The 21,774-nt window shown below is 46.3% G+C and overlaps 1 protein-coding gene across 1 annotated transcript in view; it reads left to right on the plus strand.

The window, feature by feature from the left end:
- The window catches only part of CFAP77 (cilia and flagella associated protein 77), a 97,278-nt gene extending 75,955 nt beyond the window's left edge, over positions 1-21,323 (plus strand). The window contains exons 4-6 of the mRNA XM_081847247.1: positions 1,025-1,130; positions 3,026-3,127; positions 21,015-21,323. Coding sequence (XP_081703373.1) covers positions 1,025-1,130; positions 3,026-3,127; positions 21,015-21,143 — 337 coding nt within the window. The 3' untranslated portion in view covers positions 21,144-21,323. The remainder of the gene's footprint in view (positions 1-1,024; positions 1,131-3,025; positions 3,128-21,014) is intronic.
- The last annotated feature ends 451 nt before the right edge of the window (positions 21,324-21,774 follow it).

Below are 21,774 nucleotides of genomic sequence, written 5' to 3' on the forward strand. Positions count from 1 at the left end.
GTGTTCTTCTCTGTTTCTGGAACAAATGATTCTCACACAGAGAGAGAAAATATCCAACAATAACATCATTAGCAAAGGCTCCTCTGAAGCCTGCAGTGTGCAATAATTAGTAATAAAATTCACGGTAGGAACAAAATAAATTAGGGGAGGGGATTTAGGAAGAGTGACCACTTGCATACATGACAGGGAAATGACTGCAACCTCCACCATTTATTTATTTTTAAAGCATTGGCTGTGATGAAGAAGGCATTTTATAGCTGCCCAACATTGACTTTAGGTAGGGACCCACTCCTAGTGACTTCTGTATGTTGTTGGACTACAGCTTCCATCAGCCCCAGTCAGCATGGCCGATGGTTAGGGGTGATGGCAATTGTAGTCCAACCACACAATCTACTGGCCTCCCAGTGTTGTGAACTACAACTCCCACCACCAGCCCAACTGGGGTTGAATGTAGGGAAATTCAGTTTTGTTTACTTAATTCAGACTTCTCAAATGAAAACAAAGCTGTTATTCAAAATTTACATTTTTCCAAATTTTGGGTTGGAAGTTCTCCATCCAAGCAATGTTTATCAAAATGCATACATTATCGGGAAATATGTGAATATATATATATATATATATATATATATATATATATGCAAAAATGATGTAGAAAAGAATGTATTATGTTAGAGGAAATTGCAAAACAGGTGGAGATGTTAGTCAAAAAGTCATATAAAAAGTTGTGTCTGTTAGGCGAAATTCATACTAAAAGGCTGGTGGATTTTACCAAGAATTTAAGAAATCAATCAATTGAGGTGGAGCTATGGAGAAGTGGCTTCAAAGATTGCAAAAAAAGAGGAACTTAGACAGCAGAAATTGATACATCCACCCACCCCTAGGCTGATAGGATGTTGGGAATCCAGCAATGTCTAGAGGGCACATGTGGGTCTTGATCTGATCCAGTTATATGGCGTTTGATTATTAGAGATTCATTTATAGATTCCTTCTTTCATGAGATCTTTCCCTTCCCATTTTTCCCCAGGCCCTCCACGCCATTCTTTGATCTATTGCAGCACAAATACAAAGAGATGTGGATGGACGAGCAGAGAGCCATCATCAAAGCCGAGAAGGCAGAAAAAAAGCAGAAGGTGAGCAGACCTTTGGAGCATAAGAACCTAAGAAGAGCCTGCTGGATCAGGCCAATGGCTCATCTAGTCCAATGTGCTATTCTCACTGTGGCCAACCAGATGCCTGTGGAAGCCTACAATCAGGACCTGAATGCAACAGCAACTCTCCAATTGTTGTTCCTCATCATCTGGTATTCCGAGATAGACTGTTCCTGGGTATGGAGATTTTGCTATCATAATAGATCTCCATAAGAAGAGCCTATTGGATCAGGCCAATGGCCCATCTAGTCTAGCATCCTGTTGTGACAGTGCCAACCAGATGCCTCAATGGGAAATCCTTAAGCAGGAGCACATTCTCCTCCTGTGGTTTCCAGCAGCTGGTTGAAGATATGTGGGTTTTGCCAGGCTCCATGATGAAAGATTGGAGGTATGTTGCTTGTTCATTTCCAGGCCCAACTTAAGGAGCTTGTGTTGGTGTTTAAAGTTGTAAACAACTTAGGCCCCAAATATCTGAAAGACCACTTCCTTTCCTACAGACTTCCTTGGGTGTTAGGATCAGCAGCTTCATGGTAGATCCACCACCTTCAGAATCTCATGGAATAGTGGTGACCCTGGGGAGGGTGGCAGCCTCTAAGTTGTGGAACTCCCTTCCCACAGAGATGGGTCTGTGCCTATATACTTTGGGGGAAAATAAGAAGACTCACCTCTTTACCCTAGCCTTTGATGTATGGGGTGTGTATTTTTAGAACCCCATAAATGGTAGTTTCTTTAAAACTGTTTTTAATGTTGTGTTTAAAATTGCTGTGACCCACACTGGAAAGCTTAGGGTAAAGGGTGACTTCTTCTTCTTCATAATTAGCTTGGAGAAGAGATGCTTAACATGTGACACCACAAGCATTCGTAATTTCTTTGAAAGCTTGTTTGAAGGAATTGGACTTTACTGTCTTGGACTGCTTCAGTATAATTTTTACCTCTTTTTTAAAAACTTGTTTCCTCATTTGGGGTGTACGGTTCTTTTGGAGGGTACTCCCAAGGCTCATACTTTACACAAAGAATGAAGCAGATGTGTTTTCTCCAAAGTGCAAAATTAGAGCAAAGTTTTCTGGGTGACCTCAGGCCAATTGCTCACTCACAGCCTAACCTACCTCATAGGGTTGTTGTAATGAGAGGGAGGATAGCTAAGTATGCCACCTTTTGCTCCTTGGAGAAAAAGTTGGGATATAAATATTGAAATAAATACATGCGTACATTAGGAGGAACATTAGAAGGTGATGGACTCTCCCTCATCTGAAGGAGGCTGGATGGCCAACTATCAGGAACTCTAGCAGTGGATTCCCTGTTGGAGGTGTTGGACTGACCTTTGAGTTCTCTTCCAGCTGTCTGTTTGCAAGCTTCGGGTGAATATGTCTCTGCTAAAATTGATATTTCAGACAAATTCATTGACTCTAACGCTATCAGTCATTTCTGGCCATGATGACAGTGTTCTACCTTCACTGTCTGAGACAATATGCCTCTGTAGACCAGTTGCTGGAAGTCACAAGGGGGGAGAGTTGCTGATGCCCTTAGATGCTGCTTGTGGTTGGATGCTGGACTAAGTGGTCCTTTTAGTGGCCTACTTCAACAGGACTCTTATTATCTTCTGCCTCTCTACTGCCTCTGAATCCCAGTTGCTAGCAATCACAAATGGAGAGAGCTGTTATGCACACATCCTGCTTGCAGGTTTCCCATTGGGGCATCTGGTTGGCCATTGTGAAAATAAGATGCTAGGCTAGAATTGGCCTTTGACCTGATCCAGCAGCCAGATTCTTCTAATGTTCTCTTAGGCCCTTGTCACTTGATGCAGTACCAAGAGAATCTCTGCTGCAGCAACGTTCTGGTTGGCAGCACATTAATCTGTGTGCCGTACTTGTTTTTAGAAACGCAGAGGAAAGACATATGACACACGCACGACGCTTTTCAGGAGATTCCTGCCTCCGATGCAAGCAGATCCTCTTTGGAAAATGCCCCACTTTCAGAAGGTACGTTGGAGATACAAACAGACTTGTTGCCTTGACTCACTTGTGAACATAGCATTGATCACAGAGGTCCTGAAGAGTTGGCTCGCACCTTGACATTACTCAGACCTCTGGAAAGGCCATAGTTCAGGGGCAGAGCATCTGCCTCACATGTAGAGGGTCCCATGTTCAGTCCTCAACATCTCCAGGTGTGGCTGAGAAAGACTGCCTGTCTGAAACCTTGATGAGGCACTGCCAGACAGTGTAGGCAGCACTGGGCTAGAGGGACCAAGGGTCTGACTCAGCATAAGCCACATTCCTCTGTTCCTGTTTAGGAAGTGCTATTGCTCAGTTGTCTGAGCATTCACCTTGCATGAAGAAGGTCCCAGGCTCAATAACCAACATCTTCTGGTAGGGCTGACAAAATAGCACCCAGCAGGATTGAACTCTCATCTTGTCAGCTGATGAGTGGAGACTTCTGCCCTGCTCTCTGCAGGGGCCTGAGGAGGACTTAACCTCTTGCTTATCAGCTGAGAAGTTAGGGCTAAATCCTCCCACTTTAGATGCATGCACCAGTCGCTTGCAGGGAACTGGTAGGTGCAGGCAATATAGAACTGATCCTTGCCTTTCTGCCCATTTCCCAGTGATGCTGCCTGATGGACAGGTTGGCATGGTTTGAGCAAAATATCCTCATGGGCCAAAATGGACCCCTGGCGGGCCACGGTCACCCTTTGGGCTGGAGGTTCCCCTCCCCATTTTGTGTGAAGAGATGCCGTGTCTAAAACTAGTTGAGAGATAAAGAACCAAAAGCAGGAAGAGCCTCGAAATCACGCATCAACTATCAGCAGCATCTCAATAGCTGCCTGAGCAGGCACACAGTTTCCCTGCACATCCTCTTTCCTATTCTGGGCAAATGTGTCTGTTGAAATGATAGCCGTTTACTTCTACATTTACCTCTACGCCTTGTAAATTAGCACATGCACATTTTTAATGGAAACCTCTGCCCTCATTGTTCTCACTTTTGCTGATGATCAAGTGGCTGTCCCAGGAGTGGGGGTGTCATATATTTGCAATTCCATACACACACATCGCAGCTTCCCATTTAATGCTACTCTCAGGACAGAAAAAAGGGCTTGCGGATTCCTGTAACGGCCACTCCATGCCATCACAAGCACAGTGCTTTGATCAGAAAAGAGTGTGGCTGAGTTTTTTAACTTTCTCTCCCCCCCCCCCCGCCTTCTTTGCCTCGGCCTCGTTGTACTCCACTTATGCCCCTGCCTTCATCTGCATATCCATTTGCATATGTCAGTAATAATTTATCCAGCTACTTGTCAGTGTGGGGTCTGCCACAGCAGCGTGTGTCAGTGGAAGATCATGACCCAGGGGCTGTTCAAACAGATTGCAATCGCTCACTCACAAGCCGGGGTTGGGAGCCTTTGCTTGCTAACTTCACTCCCTCCGGGCCCTTTGCCAAATCCTCCAAGAGAGGAGAGGAGGCCCAGATTTTCTTGGAAGACTGATCCCACCGCCCACCTGTTCTTACACTTGCGGTGGTTTAAGTCAGTATGATACGTTCAACAAAACCAAGCGGTTTTAAGTCTTCACTTGAATTGTGGCCAGTTCAGCCTGGTGGTGGCAGTGTTTACATCAGGGATGGGGAATATCAGGCCTGGGGACCAAATGCTGTCCCTGAAGCCTTTCTACATGGCCCTTGGGCCTCTTCACAGGCCACACGCCTCACCAGCCCTCATTTGCACCCTCCTCAAGAATTATTTTGCCTTTCTGATCAGAGGTAGATTTAGGGGAGTGTGACTGGTTAAGTCACACTGGGTGCAGAGCCTCGGAGGTGCTGTTGGGACACCGCAGCTATGATTTACAATGAAGTGCAATGGCAGAGGGGCATCAATTTTTGGTGTTGCAGAGGGCACCAATGAAATTTGAGACCTCAAGATCTGCCACTGGTCTGACCATGCCTCCTGCATGCATGGATGGAAGATAGAGAGTGGTGCATGTGTGTAGAAACTAGGTAAAATTTACCTTTGTTGCTGTGCCTACTTTTGCCTCTTATCCAGGCTACCACAGGCATGTGGCCCCCAGAATTGAAGAAGACCCCCCCCCACACACACACACTGCTTGCCTACATCTTTGAACATTCACCTGCTTTTAATACTCCCCACATGCAGAAAGCTAGTACAGCCGTACCTTGGAAGTCGAACGGAATCCGTTCCAGAAGTCCCATTGACTTCCAAAACATTCGGAAACCAGAGCGCAGCTTCTAATTGGCTGCAGGAAGCTCCTGCAGCCAATCAGAAGCCACGGAAGCCCCGTCAAACATTTGGGTTCCAAAGAATGTTCACAAACCAAAACACTCCAGCGTCTGATTACCAAGGCATTCGGGATCCAAGGTAAAACTGTATCGGATCATAGAAATAGCCCTGTTGGATCAGATAAAAATGGCATCTTGTTCACTAGCCTGTTTCTCATAGAGGCCAATGAGAGGTCACTGAGAAAGTCACAAAGAGGTCAGAATAGCCCTCTCCTGCTGTTCTTCCCCAGAATGGATGTGGAGGGGGATTTTATTCAGTTTACATTTTGCAATAAATCTACCCGATTCGCTGTTTACCTAAGTGAGATATGAACGGAAATGATGTCATTCCCTGAAATTTGCGCTATTTGAATTTTGCAATGCACTTCTCCAAGTGAGATGTATGGCAATGCATATGGTGCCAGTTAAGCATGCGTGAGAATGCATATATCTGTGAAAATAACATAAAGATGTGCATAATGGAAAATTGCCTTGCAATCATTTGTATATTAGCATACAAAAATGTGTAGATTAAAAAAAAATGTGCTAAAATACTGGTGAACTTTCATGAGGACTTTTTATTTTTAAAATTATGGGCCTTTTAAAATAAAACCTCTTAATGAACAGATACAATTTTTCTCCTCTTCAAACTTTTTCTAGAGAGACTGAGTAAAGGCCAGAACCCCAAAACATGGAAGACTTCAACTATAATAATATTCCCTAAACCATAGAAAGACCTTGAATGCGTTGACTCACATAGGCCTATTTCTTTGATAAATGCAGATGCTAAATTATTTACAAGTCTTTTAGCTCATAGATCATCTTTGATTTTGCCCAATTACGTTCATCTGGACCAAAAATAAAATGAAATAAATAAAAAATAAAAAATCCACAAACTTAATGTGGATAGGTGGAAAACTGAATTTAAGATGGGGGGAAAGAATGAGTAACTGCAACTACAGGTCCTCCCATCCCTTTTCCTGGTATTCTGAGAGGCACTGCTCTGATTTTATTTTGTTTTTATTTAGACCATTTATATATACCAGTTAACTACAATCATCTCTGAGCAGAGTATGAAAAATTCAACATAGTGAGAATTAATTAAAAAAAATCAATTGAAATAATCAGTTAAAATTAAGATGCCTGCTGAAATAATACTAAAAAAGTCTCAGTTGCTGCTGGAATTTCACTAGGGAGGGGGCCTGTCTGACCTCAACTGGGAGGGAGTTCCATGAGACTGGGCCCACCATACTGAATGCATGGCTCCTGGAGGATATGAGTTGCACGTTCAAGCCATCAGGGACTGCTATCAGTGACTCCCACAAAGATCTCCATGCTCTGTACAGGATATAATGAGTCTGGCAGACCCTAATAACCATTGATAGCCATAACCTCTATGGCTCCATCTTCCAAAGCCATCCAAGTTGGCAAGGGTGCCAACTTGAATAAAATATTGGAGGGCCCAGGTAAGCCCCACCCCGCATAATCAATCATATGACACGGTGCACGCACACCATACGAATTGCAATGCCCATCCATTTTGGGAGGGGCCAGCCTCCTCAAATATTTTATTGGGGTGCTGAAGCCCCCTCGGCCCCTAGGGGTTGGCTCCCATGCAAGTTGGTGATTTGTCTTGCTATCTAATCCATAGTTTTGTCTGGGAAAGCCTTAGGCCTTCAAAGCCTTTCTGTGGGGGCCCTCAAGTTTCTCTGCAGACCACATGGCCACATGCTCCAGACCACCTTCCTTTTTGTGTACTTGAATTTTGAAAATGCTTCTTGCTTCCCTGGATAGAGAGTAGGGTTTAGTGTGTATAGAACCTAGCCCACTGCACAGAGATGACATTTGCATCCATTGCTCCGCCCACATTTGCCTCTGGCCCCACCCACCACTAACACATGCCCCTCCTGCCCATGGAAGGTTGCTCCGAGGGGCATGCAGCCCTTGGGCTGTAAAAGCTTCTGCATTCCTAAGCTATGCACTGTGTGAATAAATACTTCCCTTTGTCTGGGGGGCAGCATCACTCTAGTTGCCTTCACCCATGCCTGGTGTAGTGTTTAGTGTGCCGGACTAGGACTTGGGAGACCAGGGTTCAAATTTCCACTCGGCGATGAAGCTCACTGTGTGACGTTGGGCCAGTGACTCACTCCCAGCCTAACTTACCGCACTGGGTTGTTGTGGGGATTAAATGAAGACAAGGGTCTGGGAGACTGGGGTTCAACACACACACACACACACACACACACACACACACACACACACACTGCAGTTGGCTATGTAGCTCACCGGGTGTGATGTTGAGCAAGTTACTGCCTCACTCAGCTTACAAACTACCTCACAGGGTTGTTGTGGGGATTAAATCGTGGGGGAGATGAAACATGTGTGCCACCTTGAACTCCTTAGAGGAAAATGTGGGATATAAATGCAATAAACAAACAAACAAACCATTCATTCATCCTCCTGGACCACGCAGAAGGATTTCTCTGCAACGGAAACCCTTCTCCTGCCCCCCACCCCACTGCCCACTTAATTGCTCTCTGTCCACCTTTCCTGCCCTCCGGGCCAAGCCTCTGTGACATTACACAGTCATTCAGTCACTAAAGGCTAGACAAATTGAATATTTTTTCGCATTCGGATGCAGAGTTCAGGCCCCAGTGCCCCAGAATAATGGCACATGCTATTAAGCCAACCGTTTGATTTACAGGATTTTCATGCCGCCGTTCCGATTTGGTTCTTATTTGGACGTCTCTTTGCGGGAAAATAGCCCTAATTTGTGCCTCCTGGGACCCTACGGGGCTTGCTTGTCTCCCCGCCAGTTCACTGACCTAACAGGAACAGGCGGGGGGAAGGTGCACTGGATTAGCAAAAGTTGCTGAACTGTAGTATATCTGCCAGTGCAGACACAGCAGCAATTGCTTAGCATCACATAACTCTTTGGGAATAGGAGAAAATTAGCATCCTGTCCACTCCGGCTAACAACCTCCAAGAAAGAAAGCAAAGCAGCTCTGTGTAACATATTTCTGTAACATACATTTAAAGCACTATTTTACCAGTCATGGCTTCTCCCCAAAGGATCCTGGGAGCTGTAGTCTGTTAAGGGTGTCGAGAGTTGTTAGAAGGCCCTATTCCCCTCAGAAGGTACAGTTCCCAGAGTGGTTTAAGAATCCATCCCTTTTCCTGGTGATCTCTGGCCATTGTAGCTCCGTGAGAGGAAACAAGGCCTCCTAAGAACTCTCAGCACCCTAAATAAACTACAGCTCCCATAATTCTTTGGAGGAAGCCATGATTGCTTAAAGTCGTATGATAATGCTTTATTGTTTGTTTGTTTGTTTGTTTGTTTGTTTGTTCTTTTAATTTGTATACTGTCCTTCATCCAAATATCACAGGCCAGTTCACAACATAAAAATACAAAACAAGAACACACAATGCATAAGCGCTTACATATAAAGTCCTTTGGCCAATTGAACAAGCTATGGGGTATTGTTTTTGTTTTTTATTATGGTATCATAGAATTGTAGAGTTGGAAGGCACCCCAGGGGTCATCCAGTCCAACCCCCTGTGATGCATGGATCTCAACTAAAGCATCCATGACAGATGACAGTATGCATTTTTGTGTTTTTATATAGTAAACCATCCTGTGATCTTCAAATGAAGAGCACTATAGAAATTTTAAAAATTAATGATAACAACTCAATAACCCCCTTCTACAAACACATTTAGACAATAGAATGTTTAATCAGTCAAAGCTGCCTAAAGATACATAATGAAAGCACTGGGCGCACCTCCCTTGAGAGGGTACTCCACAAGTGGGAAGCAACAGCAGAGAAAGCTCATTCACATTCTGCCATCCTCTGCAGCTATCACAGAGGAGATGCACAAAGAAGAGCCTCATGTGATGATTGCAGGGTCTTGGTTCATTGGCAAGGCAGCTACAGCAGTAACTCGCCTCTCCAAAAGGACATGGGGAAATGTGATGCTAACATCCAGTGAAGGTCTACCAGGCTTACATGTTGAACATGCTGCAGTCTGGTAGTGAGTTTTGGACAACTTACACCTGCCAGGAGTGACACCTCAGCACCTTCTATATTTGCTGTGTCGGGAAGATTTGGGGCATCACATGGCAGGACAGAGTCTTAAATGAAGATGTGTTCTCCCAAGCCCACATTCTCAGCATGTTCACATTCCTGTCTCAGCAACATCTACGTTGGATTGGTCATGTCTGCAGAGTGGAAGATGGTGGGATCCCCAACGACATGCTCTACTGGGAGCTGGCTTCAGGCACCAGGCCTGTTAGCAGACCAACTCTATGTTACAAAGATGTCTGTAAACATGACATTAAGGCTGGCAACATCACACCCTCAATTTGGGAATCCCTTGCAGATGACCGCAATGCCTGGAGGCAGACAGACAGGTTCATACATCCATAGCCGTAGCCAGAGGAGGAATGACTGCTGGGAAGATTGCAGAGAGAAGAAACATCATGGTGCATCTGCAGTAGCACAACCAGGCGCCTTCATCTGCCCCAGCTGCAACAAAACATGTGTCACCTGTATCAGTCTCTACAGCCACAGCAGACACTGCAACCTTCCAACAATTTGACTTCACTCCCAAAGGTCTATTCCACCATTGTCCTCTGAGACCGACACATGCCAACAACTAGACTGGTTTATATGTGGAGATGCGGTCCTTGAGGTATTGTGATTCTCAGCTGTTTAAGGCTTCATAGGTCAAAACCAGCACTTCGAATTGGACCCAGAAACTAATTGGCAGCCAGTGCAGTCAGACCAGGATTGCTGTAATATGCTCAAACCTGGATGATGAATTCTGCACCAGCTAAAGTTTCCAGACTGTATTCAGAGTCATATAACACATTGGAGTAATCTAACCTACAAGTGACCAGACCAAAGATGACAGAAGTTAGGCAATCCTTGTCCATTTAGGGGCACAGCAGAAGCTGATGGAAGGCACTCTGCACCACCATGGTGATCCAAGCCTCAAGTGACAGAAGTACCCCCAAGCTACATACCCGCTCGTTCAGAGGGACTGTAACCCCATCAAGAACAGGAAACCTTCCATCCATCCAGTGTAGGGAACCACCCACTAACAGTGCCTTATCTGGATTGAGCTTCAGTTTGTTGGCAGCCCATTGCCAAGACAGGACCACAGTCCAGCACATCCACTGCCTCACTTGCAGTTGTAAAGGAATAGCACTGTATGTCATCAGCATATTGCTGACAATGTACTCCAAAGCTCCAAATGACCTCACTCACTGGTTTCATGTAGATGTTAAACAGCATATGGGATAAAATTTAACCTAGAGGAACCCCCACATTAAAGGCTCCATGGGACCAAAGAGCATTCCCCAAGCATCACCCTCTAACAGGTAGGACTGGAACTGCTGCAAATCAGTGCCGCCCACCCACCCACAGCTTGGGTAGTTGCTCCAGAAGGATGCTATGGTTGATGGCATTGAAAGCTGCTAAGAGACGAGGACAATTGATAGTGACACATTTCCCTTGTATCTCTCCTGACTTCATACTGGGTGACCAAAGTGGTTTCTGTGCCAAAATCCGAATTGACGTGTATGTAGAAAATCAGTTTCCTCCAAGAGTGCCTGCATCTGGTCCATGACCATCCACTCAAGAGTTTTGCCCAGGAAAGGGAGATTGTCAGCTGGCTGGTAATTACTTAGATTTTCCAAATCCAGGGAGGGCTTCTTAAGGAGTGGTTTTAACCAGTGCCTCCTTCAAGCAGGCAGGGACCTCTCTGTCTCACAAAGACGCATTCATCACCTTCCTGGCTAGCTGTCTCCTCCTGTTTTATCAGCCAAGAGCGGCAAGAGTCCATTGTACATGTGGTTATCTTGACTGATCCAAGTACTTTACCCACATCCTCAAACCTTACCACCTGAAACTCATCCAATTCAACAGGACTAGACAATGTTCTGGACACCCCTTGAGAGTCATTTGCTGTAACATCGGAATCAAGCGCCCAGTGGATACAAGAACCTTTATAGACCACAGCAACTCCCCTTCTTGAACCCTCAAGTTTCCCCTGATGCTGTACTGAGTACCCAGGTAGGCACTGCTGGCTGAGACCAACTCCACGCTGCTCATTCATTCAAGTCTCAGTGATACAGACCAAATCAGCCTCCTCATCCACAATTGGGTCATGAATGAGGGAGGTGGAATCGTCCACTCTATCAACTTTTCCAGAACAATCCTAGTCATCAGAATTTGACACCCACTGCAGGATCTGATACTAACTCACATCTGCATTCTTCTTGAAAACAAACAATGGAGGTTTAACAGAGAGAGAGAGAGAGAGAGAATGTATTTTACATTTCCTCAATTTCTCAGAAGGAGGGGTGTGATATTTTAGAACTCAGTCAACAAGCAGAGCTCACACCATCCTCCTGGGCCTGGCATGTCAGGAAATTAAAAGTCTGGGGGTTTTTTGTTTTAAAATGAGTTGGAGTTGCTACACCGTGGGTCAGTATAGGTTGTCTTGCTTACTGTTGGAATTTTGCATTTTCTCTTCTTTCTACATGATGGAACTGTTTCAGAAGGGGACTCATTGACAAGCCATCTCATATAAAAGGTTCGTAAGGGGAGTTTGTGGATATTGAGGAAACACATGAGGCAGTCAATATGTCCTGTTTGCAGGGACAGGCCTCTTGTTTCAGGGATGAGGAGCCTGTTTCAGCCCAAGGGCGGCATTACCTTCGGGGCAACCTTGCAGGGGCCACATTAGTCATCAATAGCATCATCCTTCATTAATTTGTATAATCTTCTCTTAAAGCCATCCAAACCTGGTGACCATCACTATCTATTGAGGGAGTGAATTCCATAGTATAAGTGTGAACAAGTATTGCCTTTCTTCCACCCAGAAACTTCCAACGCTCAAGTTCTGGCATTATTCACTATTATTTATCTCATAAAATTTAGACAAAAAAAGCAGATTAAATTCACATCAGCTTTCTAAACATCTGAGTCAGTGCGCCATAATGGTTGGCATGTTGGACTAGGACTTGGAATAGCAGGGTTCAAATCCCCATTCACCTTGGGGCAAGTCACTGCGTCTTAGCCTAGCCTACCTCACATGGTTATTGTGGGGATTAAATGAGGAGGTGCGAACCATGTATGCCACCGTGAACTCATTGGGGGAAGTGGTGGGATATAAATGCAATAGATTATAATAGGCTTGCCTAAACAAAAATGCTTCTATCAGGTGCCAAAAAGGGTACAGTTATGAGAGAGGGACTGACCAACGGTGGCCCTCTGATCACGTGTACTTTTCCTGAGTTTGGTTCTGTTGCAGACAGAGATAACATCAGCTTTCTCAAATATATATATTTTTAAATACCTGCTACCACGCTCTCTGCCACTTGTCACAGCATTTGTTGACAACCCTATTGAAGGTGGCTCTTGGCGTGATGGAGACCGATCTTTCACTCCCAGACAGTTTATGAAAAGGAGGGGGGTTTGAAGGGACGGGGGGGCGGGGTAGAGAAGGCTGAGAACACATCAATACCAAGGATTTTTTTAAAAGGACCTCCGCAGCCACCATCAGCTGATGAGGCTCCTCACCTGAGCCCCCCAGCGCACCGCCTCCAATTAAATCAAAATGGTCTGTTTTTAATGGTCTTTTACACTGACAAGTGGGCGATCATTCTGGGCCACGCTAGCTGTCAGGCATCCGAAGCAAAATCTCCGTTGATAATGCCCAATGGTTCCAATTAGGAACCGAGGCCGCGCCTGGCGCGCTAACGATCCCCCAGCTTCCCCCTAGGCCCCTTCGGCGCTGGCTGTTGCACAGTACCTCCGCCTCCTCCGCCACAAATTACTGACACAAAACGGAGGCGCCCCGGCGTCTCCTCACCACGCCAGGCCCAGGCTTGTAGGGCTTAATGAGGCGATGGAAGTTTTTTTTTTTTCTCCCGCCTTTCCCGCTAAAATCTTTTCTTGTTTGACAGCTGCTCGAGTGTTGACCTTATAAAAGATTTAGTGTTTCTCATTATTTTCTGCCAAGCCTCGCAAGTGATGGCTTTTGCGGATATCATTTGCATCCGTGTGTGTGTGTATATATATATATACAGAGAGATGTGGTATAGGGTGTGTACCTGAGCACATCTGTGTGTTTCCGGGTTCCAGGGGTGACACTGTTGTTCCCTTCTCCGATAAAGGCCTCGTGTCTTTAAACTCCCCCAGGCCACAAAAATAAGAGATGGGTTTGCCAGGGAAGAAACTCAAATTAGTAGGTGCTTTAACAACAACAGCAACAAAACACTCACAACAAGTGCCAGCCCTATGAGGCCAGAGGCAGAGGGCCTCAAGCACTCCGGAGCAATGTATGCATTCAGGAGGAATGCTCATGGTATGCAGGAGGCAGGGAGTTGTGCATTCCCCGCCACATCAAAAACTCACCGCCCTGGGAAAGCTAGCACGTCACCAAGTCAGGATCTAGCTTGGCTTATCTTCACAATCTGCTACTTTTTCTGTGGATAAGAGAGGTTTGTTTTGTTTAGTTTTGTGGGATGAGGGGCACATCACCATTTCAGTGTTTTCTGTCTGGCTGTGCATCTTCCTCGCACATTGAGACATCAGAAGGGAATTTGGCACAAAATATTCAGAGCACACCATTCCCAGCTCTCCTGGCTTGGCATGGTCTAGGGAGGGCCAAATCGCACCACTTGCATGTGTGTTTGCCCTTAAGCCTGTCGTAACTGTGATTCCTGGTGCATACTTAAGATCACATTTGCACTTCAGGCTGAGGGGGGCAAGTCAGGTCAATCTGTATAGGAATGATCCAATATAAAAATTCGCAAACCTACCTAGAAGAGCGATTTTCCTAGATTTTGGCATTCCTGTTTCTGGTAAAACGAAAACAAAACACTGCTCCTGGTTTTTGTTTAGGGGGAGATTTTGTTTTCATTCTTACTATGCAATAGGAGAGTTTATGTATTTATTTAATTTACAGGCGGTGACCATTCTGTGTGTGTCTGTTTGACACGTGACCACTGATGCTCGCATTGTTTTTGGCCCCGGAAGAGGGCAGGGGTGGAATGGGCTTACGCACGACTGCTGACGTGCACAATGAACCAGAACACAACTCCTGCACAAGGAGGGAGTTGCCTGTATTTATTGCATTTACGTCCCACCATTCCACCATGGATCTCAAGGTGATCCACGGTTCTCCCCCTCCTCATTTAATCCCCGCAACAACCCTGTGAGGTAGGTTAGGCTGAGAAACAGTGACTGGCCCAGGATCACCCAGTGAGCTACATGGCCGAGTGGGGATTTGAACCCTGTTCTCCTGGGTCCTAGACCAATACTCAAACTACTAGACCACACTGGCTTCTTAAGTGACTCCCACCCCACCCTGGTGTACAGGTGTTAAATCTCTGATAGGGGTGGGTAAGAGGAGAAGCAGGGGTGTAGGAAGGGGGGCAATGGGGGCGGTCTGCCCCAGGTGTCATCCATGAGGGGGGTGACAAAAAGGCACACTGCAGGGGGCTCGCCCCGCTGACCCCGTGCATAGCAGCTCGCCCCCCCCCATGTGCACGGCATGGCCCCCACTCCGAGAGCCCATGCAACTAACTCCTCCACTGAGGAGAAGCAGTTGTACTTTGACTCAGTTACATACTAGAATGCCTGATTTTGGGGAGGAGGGGTTGCACCCAAATCATGATTAATGTTATACACATTATTTACACACACACACAAGTTTATTTTCATAATGTACTTGATGAGATTATTTGATTTGGTCTTGAATCATAGAATCAGGTATTGGAGGGGACTCAAAGAGCATTCTAGTCCAACCCTTGAAATGCATATGAGAGTGGTTAAAATCCTGCAGAAATTTCATCAGAAATCGAAAGCTCTCAATGTTAGGCACCCTCAAATGTCCTTGTTCCTGAAAAATAAAACCACGAATATTGACTGACGGAGTCTTATCCAAACCTGGGATGTGCTTGTTTTATCATTTTAAAGCATTATTTTGCTACAACTGTTGTTGTTTTTTTTAAGTACAGGGGTGGCTTAGGGATGTGTTTCATGCTCCTGGTACTTTGTTCTGGCCCTAACACCAGGGGTGCCCATGGAATCTAATCTGTTTGTATTCTAATACAAACTGACCTCTTAGAGTCCCAGCCTTACTGGGATCCACAGAACTCCAGGGAACTGGGAACTCTGACGGGCAGCCAATCCTAGCTGGGAACTTCCTACACAACCAGCCTGAGTACAACCTCCACTGCAAAGGAAAGTGGACTATCTAATATCATGGCAGCCGTCAATGTCATTAACAGGTGATTGACTCTGCCCACCTATGGTCAGTGATCTGGGTGAATTTAACATCCATGCAGAGGCTGTTGCTAGACCAGCTCAGGACTTCACAGTCTTCATGGCAACCATTACACTGTCTCAGATTGTCATCTATCTAAAACACTGTGCCGGGCATGATTTAATCTCTGCTCAGAGTGATGTGAGGGATGGCTTGAGGGTACAGGATGCTGGGGTCACACTGCTATGGTCTGAGCACCATCTGGCAAAATTTGGATTGGTGGTGGCAATCACACCCCTTGTTTGGAAGGTCCATCTCCCAGGAGACTGATGGAACCTGATGGATTCCTGAATGTTCTGTGGATTTTCCAGTAGTGAAAGCCAACAATCACAGTGAAGCCATGGTCAGAATGATGACAACAATTAATTTATATATCACTTACATGCCAAAAAGGCTTCTAAGAGGTTTAAAAGTGTAAAACCACTGGTAAAAATAAATCTGCAGGTAATTAAAATATACAAGAAAAAAATTCTGTCAGAATGTTTAAAACCTCAAAAAAGAAAGTTTACAGTACAACAAACCTTTAAACAGCATAGCAAGACAATGCAACAATTTAAATTATTCAGTGAGGAGGTTCAGGTCAAGTTGGAGGTCAGGGGAACAGTTGTCTAAACAGGCATGACTTCAATAGCCAGGGGAATGCCAGTGCTGATGGGACTCTCCCATTTTTGCAGGGTAGGCATTGCACAACAATGGTGCTATCAGTGAAAAAAGCCCACCTCCACATTCCTGTGTTAAGAAGAGACGGGTGGTTACACCATTGGCCCTGAGTGTCCACTATCAAAGAAGCCAGAGCTGTGGATTTCAGGATCCCACCAACACATTTGGCAGGGTATACGTGTGTGTGTCACAGCTGGGGAGAGAAGGGTTACAGAGTAAATGTCATTTTATTTTCCAATACAGAGTTTAGAAGCAGAACAAGGGGTGATTAGGGTCTGACAGTTTTAATGCACAATCCTGTCGCTTTCTGCTGTCTGATACAGACCTCTAACCTCAAGTTCCCTTGCTGTGGCTTTAACGACTGACCTGGGATTAATCCATACTTTTCAAGAGCCCCTAATAATGAGAGAAGCTCTCATTTTTTTCCCAGAGAAATAAATAAATGGCATTATTCCTCTCTGGTGCTGAGACTAGGAATGTTCGTGCCCAGGCAGGCATTTTGCTCCCAAGAAACAAACCAGATCATACAAATTCAACAAATTCAAAGAAAAAACTATCTCTGAGAAATCTCAAACAAGAGTATAATGTGGGAAATACAACTGGACTGATTTGGAGATTATTTGGCAGACTCAGGAGCCAGAGAGTATCTACTACTGAAAGGCTCACAGATGCTCACATAAACCTAACCTTTTCAGACCTTATTGTATCAAAACAACAATAGGGCTGCTATCTGGTGCTTTCTAATCAGCATGATCTGGCCAGAGTAAAAGAGTTTCCACTTTCTCCCACCACTGCCTCTACAGCAGAGTTTCATGGCTGGATGTGATTCACTGTGTTAGTCTGTATTAGAGGCATTCCACCAGGCCAGCTGCTCATACTAAGCCTGACGGTTGCCTTTTTCATCTATTGCCATGGAAGCATTTCTCCACATCCAGCGAGGTTGGACAGATAAAAGGAAGTACTGCTTCACGCAGCACATTTTTAAACTATGGAACTCACACCTACAAGAGGCAGTGATGGCTACCAACCTACACGACTTTAAAAGAGGATTAGACAAGTTCATGGAGGAGAAGGTTTTTGATGGACACTAGCCATGATTGCTATGGTCAGGGGCAGTAATGCTTCTGAGTACTGTTTGCTGGAAATCACAGGAGGGGAGAGTGCTCTTGTGCTTGGATTCTGGTTGAGGGTTTCGAACTGAGTCATCTTGTTGGCCACTGTGAGAACAGGATGCTGGACTATATGGGCCATTGGACTGATCCAGCAGAGCTCTCTTGATGTTCTCATGAGACAAAGGGGGAGGAAGCTGATAGACAAGGGCCACTCCTGGACTAGATGTAAGAAGGCAGGTAGATGAGGACCAGCTGGAGGAGGATGGAGGGGGAGGGAAATGGCTGCACCTGTCATTGGTTCTGACTCCACCTACAGTTGGCCTCCCTACCTTCTTCCCCGCAACTCCCAATTACCCACAACTACTACCTGACTCCTCATATCTTAGCATACACTGGGTGTGATTCCTGGCAAAAAGGAGCCCAGGCCGGATCAGGGACTCATACAGAGATGCAACAGAGACTTCCCTCTGCGAATGACGCCTTGGGCTTACATTATTCTAATTATTGCAACTCTAACAATGCCTTTTTTTTAGCATACACAGCAGACAGTTTGGGAATTTGTATTCTGAAAATGACATTGATGCAGAACCTAACAGTGTCTATCTGCTTAGTTCGAAGGGAGCCAAGGGAGATCCACCACCCTCACCCTCAAAAAAAAGAAAAAAGGAAAAGAAAGAAAGCCTGATTATACAGGAGTCTAATTATGGATTTAGATATCTAACTTGGAAAATGCCAAGTGATCTGCTCTAATGAGATTTGAGGACTTAATACCTGAATGTCCACAATTATCTTTGTAGCTGGAGGTTCGTCTGCCAATCAGAAAATTAGCCTTTGGTATCAGAGTAGTTCATTAAGCCTTGTTGATGATGGTAGGATAAGGTTCCCAAAATGGACCCGAGACAAAGGACTTAATCAACCATTCCCAGAGGGTGGGAAGCCTCATGGGCAGATTGGATAGCTAGAGGCAAGGAAACACCATTGAAAACAGGCAAGAATAGGTCGGCCTCTTAATTCTCCTGGACCTCTCCTAGGGAACTGCCTCAGACCAGGTTGAAAGTTGGTGCATCGAGACCAGTGCTTTCTACTCTGTCTAGCAGCCACCCTCAAGGGACACTGGCAAAAACTATTCTGTTCCACTACCTGCTCCCCATTCTGCCTGACTTAGGAGTGGGGAACATTTTTTAGCCAGAGGGCCATAATCCCTTCTGGGCAAGCTTCCAGGGTCCACGTGCAGGTAGTGGGTGGGCCCAGAGGCAAAAGTGGGTGGAGCAACAAATGTAAATGTTACCTGGCAGCTGTATTAATATTATTATTATTTAATCACTTTTCCCATACAATTAACTCAAAGCAGCTTTCAGTAAGCTCCCACTCATAACCCATCCATTGCTCCACCCACTTTTGCTTCTGGCCCCACCCACCACTGTGATGTGGCCCCTTAAAGCATGCTTGAAAGGGAATGTGGCCCTCAGACTGGAAAAGGTTCGCCACCTTGTGCTGTAACAAAGAAGTTAGTAGATACACATCAAAAACCCACCTGAAAAGTTACACAAATATCCTCTTGTCTTCCATGGCTCATTTATGGCCTCTGTTTCCAAGTAGGAAGTCTTAGTCCTGCCTTTTTTGTGAATATGGACAGTGGCGTAGCGTGGGGGGTGCCAGGGGTGCCGGCCGCACCGGGCGCAACATCTGGGGGGGCGCGAGTCCACAGGGAAGGGACAAGTTCCTTCCTCCGCCGGGCTCCCCGCCGCCACCACCACCGCCAGCCTTGCGCCCTAGCGCGCGCGCGCCCCCCGCCGCCGCCGCCGCGGCTGCGCTCCACTCACTGCTCGCAGGAGGAGCAGCCGCTGCAGCAGCGCCGCCGCCGCCACCAACGCCTGGCCGGGCACAGGCAGCCTCCGCACCCCGACGCCGACCCCATCCCCTCGGCCCAGCCACAGGCGGCGGCTGCTTCTGCCGACTGGGAGGGAGGAGAGCTCAGAGGGGCCTCGCCGCGCCCTGCTCTCCCCAAAACCCTCCGAGAGGAAGCCGGCGGGCGGGCGAGGGTCTCCCAGCGGAAGGGGGCGCCGCTGGCTCCGGCTCTCAGCGCAAGTCTCAGCCGCGGGGGGGGGGGGTCGGGCGAGGACGGAGCGCGGTTGGAAGTCCCCGGACCAGGCTGGGGGGAGGAGAGGCGCTCGCCAAGCCCGGATCTGGAGCGCCTCGGAGCGCGGGCTCCACCTACAGCCTAAGGAGAGGAGGGGGCTTCGGCTGCCTCGGCCCGCGGGGGTCCGCAAATAATAAATTTAATAAATTCCTGCTGAGCCTTAAGGGGGGGTCCTTGGCTCCTTCGCTCGCCCCCAGCCCCAGTGGCGTAGCGTGGGGGGTGCAGGGGGGCGGCCGCAACATCTGGGGGGCGCGCTCACACTCGAGTGCTAAAATCCAGGGGTTAGGGGGCGCAAATTACTTGCCTTGCCCCGGGTGCTGACAACCCACGCTACGCCACTGAATATGGAGGTGCTTTAGATTTTAGCTTTAACTCTGTTTTATGTTGGTTTTAATGAATGTTTGTAAGTCACTTTGAGTTCTTTTGTGTAAGAAAAGAGACTAATAAGTAATAATAATAATAATAATAATAAGCATAATAATATCATGGCAGCTCGAATAGTAATTGCAACTCAGTGGCAAACAGCCCCAAATCTTACATGGGACACTTGGAAACCACCTAAGGTAGCAAAAGGCCAAGAGGCAGCAGCCCCATGGGGACCCTGCCCACCCCACCACTGGCTTCTGGTGAAATCTTGCATGCTCTCAGTGGATGCTACTGCCACCACTTCGCAGGCAAGTGACACACAACCCAGTTAAGCGAGGCAACAGCAAGGCAGCTACATTACCGTTTCATCTCAGGCGATGCGTCCCTTGCTTATTCTATGTGCTTATGTAATGAATGTATGGGGGTTGCTTGTGCGTAAATTGCCACCATGCCTGGCTAGTTAGCCTGGTTAAACCTTTCCTGGCTGGACAGCCCTTCACTTCGTGGCTGTTCAGTCGCTAGCAGAATCCGTCAGTGGGCGTTTCTTAAACTTCTTCCAGCACAAAAGCTCTTTGACGCCAAGTCTACGCCTACTTTCCCTGCACGGAAGTCTTCTGCGCAGGGTGGGTGTGGGCAGAGGAGGACCTGTGCTCTCCCCGCTGGTCTCCAGTGAAGAGTCCTGGAGACCCCTCTCCGATTCCCCCAACCGCCCCCCTTTATCCCTGGTGTTATGCTGATTTCCTTCCCCAGCCGATGAGTTCCCTCTCTCCCTGCTTGGCCCTTCTCCAGCATCGCTTGGGAGCTCTGCCTCCACTGCTGGCTCCGATGTCAGTTCCCTGACAGCTTATTTTATAGTTTTGTTTTTCATCTTTTAATATCCATCATTATAATTGTTTTCTTTGTTTCATGCACATTATAAAATTAAATTTAAAAAATCATTGCAGCAACAACAATAATTTGACCAATGTCCATCTCCTTTCCCTCCAGATATGTCCACACCTCTCCACCTTCCAAGACAAGGAATCGTACCAGAGGGCTCTGAAGGCCTTCCAGTCAGAAATCCCTGTGAGGCTTGGGCCCCTGGCACAGGGCCTTTACACCACCACTGCCTGCTAAGGATCATCCAGAGGAAAAAACAGAGAATAAAAGCTCCAGCTTCTGTACAGCCTGGGCATCCTACTATAATCTTCCATTGCATGTTTCAGATTTCAGGTCTATGTTTGTATTTGTGAAGTTGATTAAGCTCATAATTGACTAAGCACCTTCTGTCTCTACATTAAACATTAATTCAGTTAATTCATTTGTCAGTTCATTCACTGGAAGCATTTTTTATTTTTATTTTTTTAAAAACTCTGCTGTTGACCCAAAAAATGGTACTGTACCAGTAGCTTGCATAAGGTCAGGAATGAACAAGGCAGTCTCTGCCCCAAGCCCCTTACAAATCTAATAGCCCAGAGTTCATACTGCAAATACATTCTGACACTTTTAATGTTTCAGTTTCTTGTTTTTTTCTGTAAGCTGCTTAGAGGTTCTGTTTGCAATCAAGCAGTGTATAATTTTTGTGAAATAAAAGAAGCAGATAACGAAACAGCACTATGTCATTCACAGCTTTTAAAGAAGTGTGCTTAACATGACCATCCCCCCCAAAAAAATTTTTTTTATTGGTTTTTCAAAAAGGCAGCATGTGAGTAAAATAAACAATACATGAAACAAGAGAAGCATGTATAGTGGAGCACTCATGCCAGTT

Source organism: Podarcis erhardii, assembly GCF_964252035.2.
Source record: "Podarcis erhardii genome assembly, chromosome: Z".
NCBI classification, from domain to species: Eukaryota; Metazoa; Chordata; class Lepidosauria; order Squamata; family Lacertidae; genus Podarcis; species Podarcis erhardii.